The following is a 12,203-nucleotide window of genomic DNA, read 5'->3' on the forward strand; positions in this document are numbered from 1 at the left end:
GGGATTGCTGCTACAATTTTTCGTTTAATGAAGTCAAAGTCAGCGCTAGCAATTTGCCATTAATTCGTTGTACTACTCTTTCAAACGAGAGAGATCCTTAGCACACGGCATTCTTCTAGCTGCCCTACTAATTATAGACTGTTTAGATTTTAGATTAACAATTGGTGAAGGAATGTACATTCATCATCCCCAAATATATATTAATTATAGTTTTATTTTATTTTTTCACCGACACAATAATCTAATACTAGTGGGTACTTCTTGCTAGCTATATTAAATTCTTGGGAAATTGCCTTTGGGTTTACAAAAAAAAGGTTGAACCCCAACCTTAGGGGCCCCCACCGACCCTGCCCTGGGTCATCGTGGAGGAGGTAAATCGCAGGATGTGCCTCCCAGGAGTCAGGGTGGAGAGCACATGGATAGGCCAAGGCTGTTAACCCATATGGTAACTCCCGCTTGCAACAAAGTCAATTCCACCTTGCGGGGAATCGAACTCTGCACACTGTCGCGCTGAGCCCTATCCGCCCTCCCCTTTGCCATTTTACATAATGTAGTGCTTGATTGATCAATATTTTTTTCTTAGAATTTGAGTAATCGAATTTTCAATTTCACAGTACTTGAATTGTCTGGAATGAAAAATCATCAATTTTTCATTTTTCCCTTTTATTTATTTTAAATATGAAATAATAATATAATTTGTCAAATGTCTAACATTTTATGTCCACGGTTTGGTTTAACTAAAAAAGTAAATAAAATTCTATGTTCATATTTGGTATAGATTCTTTAAACCTCATGTTTTTAATAAAAAAATTTTTAGCACGCATTCGTCTAATAAAATAATTTGCACTCGAGCTCATAACTTCACTTTTTAATGACACATTCTTCAAAAATATTACTTTGTATAAAATATATTTTTAAAAAATCTACATCAAACAAATTATGAATCATAATTAACAATTAATTTTTAATTATATATTTCATGAGATCCACAATTTTTATTAATTTTTAAATTATATATTTGATTAACATTCATAAAAATCTAGTAAAAATCTGATTTTTAGCTTAAGAAAACATAGGCTTGAGTTTGCAGTATATATTCAAAACTGGTTAATGCTATATATCTTTTCCTAAAATTTTTAGTAGTGTTTCAAGAGTAGGGAAAATTACCAATCTGGTCACAGTTTGAGTTGACTTCTGACTTTTCTTGCTTTTGAGTTGAGATTTCTTACTTCAACCAGACAATGAGAGATCTAACAGATAATGATGATTCGCTGGCTTCTAATCCTGGTCAAGTCGAAACATTATTAAATAGTAAAATATGTATATTTATACAAGTATACACCATGTTACATGGCATCCCATTATCCAATAATTGCTCATAGATCACCATGGTCCCTTCTCTAGTGATAACCCTTTTCTCTTTTCTTGTCCTGTTTTCTCTATCAAATGCTGCAACAAAGCCTAAAGGCTTTATTTTTCCCATCAAGAAAGATAGCACATCGCTTCAGTACTACACTACAATTCAGATAGGTGCAAATAGTACCTCACTGGATGTAGTCGTTGATCTTGGTGGCAAATTCTTCTGGTTCAATTCCGCCGAATACTTTTCAGCAGCATCCACATATCGCCCCATTCGATGTGGCACTAAACTATGTAGAATCGCGAATGGTGTTGGATGTGTTTTCTGCTTCTTATCGCCTCCAGTGCCTGGATGCACGAACAATACCTGTTCTGATTATGCTCACAATCCCTTCACAGGCACGTTAGGATATAGCGGCTTGGGAGAGGATACATTTCACGTGTATGCGACGAATGGTGCTAAATATGTTTCACCTCATTTCCCTTTCCAATTTTCGGATCCAGTTCTCAGGGAAGGCCTTGCTACAGTTACTCAAGGACTGATAGGCCTAGGGAGGACTAACATTGCATTACAAGCACAACTTGCATCGAGTTTTAAGTTACGCCAGAAATTTGCTCTTTGTGTTCCATCTTCGGGAGATGGAAACATAATCATTGGTGGGGGACCATACAATGCCCCATTTCAAAAAATCTCAAAGTCTCTTTTCAGCACGTCACTGATCAGAAATCCTGTAGCCACCTGGCCTAACGAGAAGATAGGAAATTTAACCGTCGAGTATTTCATCAATGTCAAATCCATTAGAGTTGGGAATAAGACTCTTTCACTGAATGCTACATTGCTTTCCATTGACAAAAATGGAAATGGAGGCACGAATCTTCGCACCGTGAGGCCTTATACTATATTGCATACATCCATATTCAGGGCTTTAGCCAATGAGTTTGTAAAGGAAGCTGCAGCCATGAACATCAAAAGGGTAGCATCAGTGGCACCATTCGGGGCGTGCTTCAACTCAAAAGCCATTGCCAATAGCAAGACAGGGCCTGTAGTGCCAACTATTGATCTAGTTCTCCAAAGCAAGAGTGTATACTGGAGGTTCTATGGTTCAAACTCAATGGTTAAGGTTAACAATGATGTGCTGTGCCTTGGATTTGTAGATGGTGGACTTGATCCGATAACATCAATCTCTGTAGGTGGTCATCAACTTGAGAACTATCTTCTTGAATTCGAAGTTACTTCGTCAAAGCTCAGATTCAGCCCTTCACTCCAGTTGTCTGATACAAGCTGTTCTCAATTTAAAGCTTCCTAGATTGTTATGAAACTTTGGGTTGATAATATCTTTCTGTTGATCTTAAGTGAGAATAAAGTAAATCCTTAGGTTGGATAGTGAACTACCATAACTATTTGATCATAAGCGGTAATGGGCAGAAATTCCACAATAAGGGATTGATGAATGTTTAATAAAAATAAGACAATCTTTGCATTATTTCGCCTGTATTTCGATGTAGACCAAATATATTAAGCCGAATGTCTATGATTAGCTTGATCAACTAATTTTCAGCCTCAATGTAATTAAAACATAATTCAATTTTAAACTTACAGTGAAGTTAAGTACTGCTAATTTCAGAAAATTCTCATTCTTGATTTCGTTAAAGTGAATTGACTTAGTTTGTCCTTTGCTGAGGGACCATTGCCCCTATTTATAGACCCATAACTATTGCTTATCCCTATCCCAATGAGCCAAGGCCCCCGATGAGAAGAGAAAATAAGGTGTTAAGAGACCCTGTTGCCCAACCCTAGACACCCTATGTCACATCAAGTTGTAGTGTCAATCTTGATATGTGTGTCACCACCCTGATTGAAGAGCTCCAATTGGCTGTTGAGGTCGGGATCATCACTTCACCTAGGTCGTATAGCCTGGGTCATGATGCCCTAGGTAATCATTAATCGATCCCAATTGATGGAAAGAGAAGTACTGATGTGGGAAGTGACCCTTGCCCCTTCAAAAATGATCATGTTAGTGCTGATGACATCATTGAGACACCTTTTCAATGGGTAATGATGATGTCTTTAAACGACGGCGGATGGATGAGCTCCATGTTCGACCTCACATTTATATTTTAGGGTTCGTATTACAAAACGCCTTCTAATCTTGTTTGAAGTTAGTCTAAGGTAACTTTGAGTTCAGTCACCAAGAAAACTTATATATTGTGACACAACTGGATGCATGTAAATTCAAGACAAAAAGGAAGAAGAGAGAAATCTATTAAAGCATGCACAAAATTATATGTATGCCACAATTACAACTTGTTGATAAAATTTGAAAGTTAATATGAAGTGAACTATTATATATTTGCAATTGTTTTAAGAGCAGAGTATCCTTATAGTAGTCCATAATATCAAGAGAATTTTTTTTTTTTTTTTTTTTTTTTTTTTTTTTTTTTTTTTTTTTTTTTTTTTTTTTTTTTTTTTTTTTTTTTTTGTTTTTTTTTTTTTTTTTTTTTTTTTTTTTTTTTAATTTACTCCATCTTTAAATAATTATTTTTGTCTAACCACGTATTGTTCATTGTTCCAATTGATTTTTCCCCTTTTATAGCTCTGTTTGGAGTAGCTAAATTAGAGTTTTAGTAGAATTTTGATGAAATGTGCTATTGAAAATTTGATAAAATTTGTTGATCCTTTGAAATGCGTAGTTAAAATTAATCTTTGATTTTGACTTAAATTTTTATCAACCTTTTAAAATACATCAAAAAAGTGCATAATGTAGCTATTAGGTTTTAGAGTTGTTGACAATATTTCGACAAAAATATAGTTGTAAAAGAGTTTTAAAAATCAAAGAGTCAAGTGATAGGTTGTATAATTGAGTTAGGAGTTCTTGGGGTCATCTATGGAACAAAGGAAAAAGTTGTCGAAATTATGCTAGCCTACTGCCAAGTTGTTGCTCGAGTGTTTAAAACAATAGCATTGTCACTAGCTTGCCGCCTGCCTATCTCTCGAGCGGAGCACCTATCACTCGCATGTCTCAAGGCTTTTGCTTGAGCGAAGATGCTTTTCGAGAAACCATAATTCGCATTATTCAAGAGTTTTATCTAGCCTATACTATCCAAAACCTCTGTGCTTTTTATATCCACATCCCACTTCGAAAAAGTGTTGGGTTGAATATTGAGTTATAAAAGAAATCGACTCTACACATCATACAAACAGTTCATTTCTCTTTTGATTTAACCGTACCATTGAAAATATCAAATCCATAGAATCCAAAACACCAAAACACACACTTTCACATAATCAATCAGAGTTTTGAAAATCAAAGAAGGTGATTGATGTTCCGTTGAAGGAGAACGAGGAGTTCTCGTTCTTCTACAAGGGATAGATGAATTCAGAAGGCTGGAAGTTGGTGCAGGAACACGTGATTTAGGAGGGCTTTGGTGATTACCGTAAGGAGGTTAGAAGTATTAGAGTTAGTCGAGTTTGACAATATTGTAAATCGATTTGTTTATAGTAGATTCTTACTGGCTTGGGCCATAAGTTTTTTTATCCCTCAAGGGGTTTTCTCCATCATCAAATTTCTCGTGCTATTTACTTTTTAGCAATTTATTAACTGCATTAATTCAACATAGGATAGTTTTGCATGTAAAATCATCTAGATTAATTAATAATTGTGACTTGTTGCTTTCATTAATTGATAAATTTAAATTCCGCATGAAACACTTATTCATCTCCCCTTTAAATGTTAGTTAGGTCGAACTTCTTTATTTCAAGTAGTATCAGAGCCTCCGTTTGATTACTGACCCTAACTTAATCTAGATGAGTCAGTCTCTTTCCGTGCCTCTATTTTTTTACGAAAGCAATTAAGCATATTGAAAGGTTAGAATGAGAGTCTTTCTTAAGTCTCTAGATGAGTGGATTTGGGTTATTATACAAAATGATTAGACTGTCCCTTTTACTATTATTTCAGTACTTACTCGATGGACATTTTACTTTGGACCAACGATGAACCAGTTGAGTGCAACTGGAATAGTAAAGGGCTTTATGCTCTATTTATGGCTATTTTGCCAAAGACTTTACAAGAGTATCAATGCATGAAACCACGAAAGAAGTTTGGAATATTTTAGAGATCACAGACGAGGGAACCAAAATTGTAAACTCCAAACTGCAATGTTAACCACTAGGTTTGAAGAAAATTAGAATGAAGGACGATGAATCATTCGATGAATTCTATACGAAGTTAAATGACGTAGTGAACTCTAGCTTCAATCCAGTTAAGAAAATTCATGAGTCTAAAACTGTTTGAAAAGTTCTCAGATCCTTACATGAGAGGTTTACACCCAAGATTACAGCAATTGAAGAGCGCAAGGACTTAGATATAATTATATAGAGAAACTTGTAGGATTCCTCCAAAGCTACGAACTTACCATATCTCAAACAAAGAAGAACAAGTCATAGCCTTGAACACCATTAAAAATAAGAGTATGAGTCTATTGATATTGAAACCATTAGGGATGATGAGATAGCTTATTTTGTTAATAGATTTCAAAAAGTTCTCAGAAATAAGAGAAAACCTCAAGAGAGGAAGAGGGTGCCCCTAGTAAATCAAAAAAGCTAGTGTGATAAGACTAATGCTAGAAGTTTTAGTAAGAAATCTCAATCAATTAGATATCATGAGTGTCAGGGTTCCGGTTATTATAGGAATGAATGTCTTAGCTATAAGAAGAACCTAATTATAGGTAAGGGTAAGGCATTGGCAGTATCACTAACTGATGATTAATCCAATTCAAGTGATCAGAGTGGTTCTTCTAGCAGTGAAGAAGAAAAGAACTATATGTTATTCACATCTATAGTTAAGAATGAATCAGATAAGAATAGTGAAAGGTTGAGGAAGAAAAATGCAGTGAGAACTTTGAGAATGAGACAGAGATTTGTGAGGCATATCATCAGTTATTTAAGAAGTCTTAGGATAAAGAAGGTCAATAAAGCCGTATTGAAGAAGGTTAATGAACTTGAGATAAAGAGAGAGAGAGAGAGAGACTCATAACTGATCTTCAAGATTCTACTAAATGTCTTAGTGAGTTGAAACTTGTCAATGAGAACTTCGAAGCTAAGGTTAAAATTTTAACAACTGACCTAGAAAAATATAATACTTAACTCCATTCCTTCTTGAGTGGTACTCAGAAACCTGATAATCTATTAGGGATGAACAAACAAGCTAAAAATAGGCAAGGTCTAGGATATGTTCAGACTAATTGGATGTACTACTTTTGTCCTAGCCACCAATAAACCTAGGAATGTTGCTAATCCTAACCAAGGGCAAGGGTACCTTAAGACAAAGGCCTACTAGACAATGTAGGATTGACTGACGTAGAAACCAATATTAGCAATCATTGTACCTAGGTTTATTCCTACTTGTCACAATTGTGGTGTACTAGGATACACAAGGACTAGGTGTCACAAACTTGTGAATAGAAGTAGGATTCGGGATATCTCTAGCATGGTTAACTTCCTTATCAATCAGGTTAGCCACGTAACTGAGCTGATGACACAATTGATTAAAACTACTTCTAAGAAGGTTTGTGTTAAGAAAAGTGATCTTTCTAGGTATGGTGAGCAATTGAATTGCTATGTTGCCCATGTTACACTTAAAGATCAAAAGAAGTCCATTTAGTATCTTGATAGTACGTATTCTCGACATAGTGTCGAAATAAAGACCCATTCTCTACTTTTGATGATTGGAATGGTGGTATGGTTACCTTTGGAAACGGGGCTATTGCGCCTATCCTTGATAAATGTATCGTCAATATATCTGGATTACCTGCTAACTTAGATGTGCTTTATGTGAAGGGTTTAAATTCTAACTTGTCAAGCATTAATCAAATATGTGATGATGATTTTGAGGTTAGTTTTATCCACAAAAAATGTACTATTTATGATCCTACCGGTAACGTTATCTTTGGAAGTGTAAGGACTTCTGACAACTGTTATGGAATTCTTCCAAATTTCAAATATGTGTATAGTAGTGTCAAGATTGATGTGATTGAACTTTGGCATTAAAGACTCGATAATATGAATTATAAGAGTTTGTCTAAATTGGCTAAGAAGGAACTTGTTAATGGCTTACCTAAACTTGAAAAAATTGAACACACTATTTGGGAATGATAAAGTTGTGATTATCTACATGGTTCTCGTCCCTTCCTATTATGTGCTACCTCTGAGCTTGGCCTCAAACATAGTTGTTGAGCTCCATTTCCACCTCTACGCCTCCGCCAACTTATACCTAAAACGGACTTTGCCTTTACATTTAAGGCTCTCTCATAAAATGGGACTTCTCTTCCTTAAAGTTTCTTCCTCAAATGGGACTTCTCGCCTCTTCATTGGACATTCATTCTTTAAGACGACTTCATCTCTACATAAGGATCTTCACTGAAATGGGACTTCACTTTTTCATCAGAGTATCGTCCTCAAATGGGACTTCATCTCTTCACTAGAACTTTGTCATCAAAGAGGACTATTTATCTCGCCTCATCAACAAAACTTTGTTCTTGATCAAAGTTCAATGCCTTCAATGAATATTCATGTTTTGATTTAGGAGATTATTTGTGTTGCTTTGTAGCGTGCCAGTAAAGTATCCTTCACTTCATCAAAAGCACACGTCATTGCCACAGGCCTTCAAAACAAGGTCTAAGTGTCCTATTCTTAAATCCTACAATCTTCAAAGTCTAACGCTTCATATAAATGATCAAGACCTTGGATATGGAGGACTATTATTATGCATTTGTCTATATGACATGCCAAATAATTGTCAGCTAATTAAAATGCCACGCAAGCACTATTTTTCCAGGAAATTTAGTAATAATAGTGTTATCTTCTCTACCTCCATGTTCAATATGGTGAGAGCACAACTTGATGCCTCAACCACCTTGAATTTCGAGGCATTGGGAGTACTACCCGATGCCGCCTCGACCACTTTGAATTCCAAGGCATTGAGAGCACGACATAACAAGGCATAACAAGAACTTTCAAGGTGATATAACTCCTTGAAGAGACTTGACACTTCTATTTGAGATGATAAGTATGTACCCTACCCTTACTCACATTAAGTAGACCTCTGGAGCTCAAGACAGTTTGGGTCCAAAGTCTGACGTCCTATGCTAGATGTTATATGATAATTTTGTTGGAAAAATGAGTGAATTGGCTCACTTTTGGCAAAATTTCGATGGGACCCGTTGGTCCAATTTAGAAGATCAAAGTTGATCTTTGTTCTCCTCCGTGAGAGCATCGAAATCATATATTTATTTGCCAAGATTGATGAACGGATGAATGAGAAATTGGAGCTCAAAGATGACCATTGGAAGATGGTTTATGTGGGAAAATGAGTCTAGTCTCACATAGAAAAATGAAGAAAGTATTAACCACTTTATATAGGACTGCACATTGGAATGGTGTAATCATGTGTAGCATAGATGCTCTTTCCACGTGCGCGCGCAGGGGGTGCAAATCATGTATCGAAATTGCCTTCGGACCTTGAACTTGTGTGCAGACGTGACCTGCGTACACGAATGTTGGATCGAACGGAGCAAAAATTGGCCCATTTCGAGTGTCTACGTTTTGCAATTTTTTGCTTTTTTTTCAATTAACCTTTGAGTTTCCTGAAACTGCCAAAACTCCCAGAAATTGAAACAACTCCATTGTTTATTGTTATAGAGTTAATAGACAGATTTAATCTTATATAATTTGCCATTTTTCAGTAGTTCCAGTACATACAAAAACCACACGAAAATAGGAGAAAAACATTCTGCATATTTTTCTTCTTGTCTGCATCTCGATTTTTGTCCAGTATAATTTTGTGGTGATATTGTTTGATTACAAACTCAGTTCATCGTAGTAGTTTCTGTGGTGCTTAGATTCTGCTGATTTTGCTGTTGTATCCTAAGAAACAGACGCTCGGACTAGACCTCAAGCACTTACGGTGAGGGAGCGAATCTATTTTAAGGAAACTATTTGCACAGGCCTCAGGTTGAAAATTTATCTACTATTTATTTAGTTTGCATTTTATTCTTGCAGATTTATTTATTTGGCTATTTACACGTCTCTTATATTGTTTGTTGAATTTATGTTAGAAATAGATTTCTAAAAGAAAAATAAAATAAAATACACGTTTTTTTTTTCAATTCGTTATATGTGTAGAAAATAGATTTTACATATACGGTATTTCTCTTTGTAAAAGAAATGTGTTATTTTAGTTAGTGTATGAATAAAAACACTCTTTGCAAATTCTGTGCAAATACGGTGAGTTTTACTGTCAAATATAATGAGCTGTCATATATGGTGAGCTTTTTGCAAATACGGTAGGCATCATTTATGGTAAGTTGCAAATACGGTAAGGTGCAAATATGGTAAGCTACCTTGCATATACGATAAGCTTCCAAATACGGTAAACTGCCTGGCATATGCGGTAAGCTGCGATATACGGTGAATTGAACTGTCAAATACGGTAAGCGTGAATCCGGTGTCTAAATCACATATATGGTATATGAGAGCCACGAGCCGGGCGGGCTCGGGCTTTTTCCGAGCCGAGCCACGAGCCGCCCGAGCCACCGAGCCTTTTTGACACCCCTATATATGAGAGCCCGATTCCACTCCATACAGTACTAATTAAATTTACCAACAAACTTAAAACAAATTCGTAAATAAAAAAATTGGTTTCTTATATTGTTAATTTTAGAAACTAATTTTTTTTGTTTGATTTTCAGAAATGGCAAATGAATTGACCAACATGGATGTGACCCAAACTGTGCCTATTGAAAATCAGGCTATGGGCTCAACTGTGGCTAGATTGTCAAATCATGTTGTGAGTCAAACTGTGGCTCCAACAATTGGCTAAATGATTACTGTTCCGATTAATCATGGAGAGAAATCGGAGAAATTCAATGGCTTGAATTTCAAGAGGTCACCGCAGAAAATGTTGTTTTACCTGACCACCTTGAATCTTACGAGATTTTAGATTGAGACTGCTCCTGTACTCAATGAAGGAGAAGGAGATATTCAAGCAATCAGTGCGCTTGATGCTTGGAAGCATTCGGACTTTTTATACCGAAACTACATTATAAATAGTTTAGTAGACACGCTATATAATGTGTATAGCACGATGAAAACTGCTAAGGAGTTGTGGGAGTCTTTGGACCGAAAATACAAAACTGAGGATGCCGGGGCTAAAAAGTTTATAATCGGTACTATAAAATGGTGGACTCCAAAACTGTTATCAGTTAAGTGCAAGAACTCTTAGTGATTCTTCACGAAATTCATGCCAAAGGGATGGTGTTGAGTGAAACCTTTCAAGTGGTAGCAATTATTGAAAAATTGCCCCCAGCATGAAAAGATGTCAAAAACTATTTGAAACACAAACGAAAGGAAATGAACGTTGAAAAACTCATTGTTAGACTTCGAATTGAAGAAGACAACAAAAGTTCAGAAAAGAAGTGGTTCAATCCTGGTGTGACTAAAGCCAATGTTGTGGAGCATGGCCAAAGCAGTAAGACTTACAAAAACAAGTTTAGGCCATCCAGTGGAAAAAAAGACTAAGCACGGACCGAAAGGTGGAATTTCTAAGAAGAAATTTTAAGGGAAATGCTTCAATTGTGACAAAGTGGGCTACAAGTCTTTAGAGTGCAGATTGCCAAAGAAGAAGAAAGAAACAAATGTGGTTGATTACGTGGCACAAGATATGTTGGAGTTAAATCTCTCAGCCGTCATTTCTAAAATGAACATGGTGGGTTCAAATCTTTAGGAGTAGTGGATTTACACCGGTGCTACAAGACATGCATGCTCTGATAAAGAGCTATTTGCTACGTTCGAAGCAATTGAGAATGGGGAGAAGCTGTTTGTGGAAAATTCAGGAACCTCTAAAATCAAGGGTCAAGGAAAGGTGGTTCTAAAGATGACCTCGGGAAAGGAGTTGACTCTCAACAATGTGCTAGATGTGCTGGAAACTCGTAAGAATTTAGTGTCCGGGTCGCTTTTAAATAAGCATGGTTTTCGCATTGTATTTGAGTCAGACAAAGTCATTCTATCAAAAAGTGGAATGTTTGTCGGAAAATGTTATGTTTCCGACGGTATGTTGAAGTTGAATGTAATGGTTGTGAAACCAAAAATGAATAAAGCAAATTCTTCTGCTTATTTGCTTGAGTCTTCCAATTTGTGGCATGGTATGGTAGACTAGGACATGTTAACTTTGATACTTTATGAAAACTAGTTAACTTGAATTGCATACCCGAGTTCCACATTAATTCAAAACATAAGTGTGAAACTTGTGTTGAGACAAAATTGACAAGGTCATCATTTAAATCAATTGAACGGAACACATAACCACTTGATTTAATTCACAGTGACGTATGTGACTTAAAACTTGTACAGACAAGAGGTGGCAACAAGTATTTCATTACTTTTATCGACGATAGCATCAAATATTGTTATGTGTATTTGCTAAAAAGTAAAGATGAAGCTATAGAGAAATTTGTTCTCTATAAGAGTGAAGTTGAAACTCAACTTAATAAGAAAATTAAGGTATTAAGAAGCGATCGAGGTGGTGAGTATGAAGCACCATTTGCAGAATTTTGTGCACAACACAAAATCATATATGAAACCACCGTACTTTATTCACCGCAACAAAATGGTGTTGCTGAACGGAAAAATCGCACTTTAAAGGAAATGATGAATGCAATGCTAGTAAGTTCTGGGTTACCTCAGAACATGTGGGGGGAAGCTGTGTTATTAGCAAATTACCTTTTAAATAAGGTGCCCCGAAAGAAAATGGAAAAGATCCCTTATGAGTTATGGAAAGGAAGAAAGTCTT

The 12,203-nt window shown here is 36.0% G+C and overlaps 1 protein-coding gene across 1 annotated transcript; it reads left to right on the forward strand.

The window, feature by feature from the left end:
• Positions 1-1,357: 1,357 nt before the first annotated feature.
• Positions 1,358-2,843, forward strand: LOC111401108 (basic 7S globulin-like). The gene has a single exon (XM_023028678.1). The coding sequence runs from the start codon at positions 1,389-1,391 to the stop codon at positions 2,664-2,666; it is 1,278 nt and encodes a 425-aa protein (XP_022884446.1). The 5' UTR covers positions 1,358-1,388; the 3' UTR covers positions 2,667-2,843.
• The last annotated feature ends 9,360 nt before the right edge of the window (positions 2,844-12,203 follow it).

This window comes from Olea europaea, chromosome 10, assembly GCF_002742605.1.
Source record: "Olea europaea var. sylvestris chromosome 10, O_europaea_v1, whole genome shotgun sequence".
Lineage (NCBI taxonomy): Eukaryota > Viridiplantae > Streptophyta > Magnoliopsida > Lamiales > Oleaceae > Olea > Olea europaea.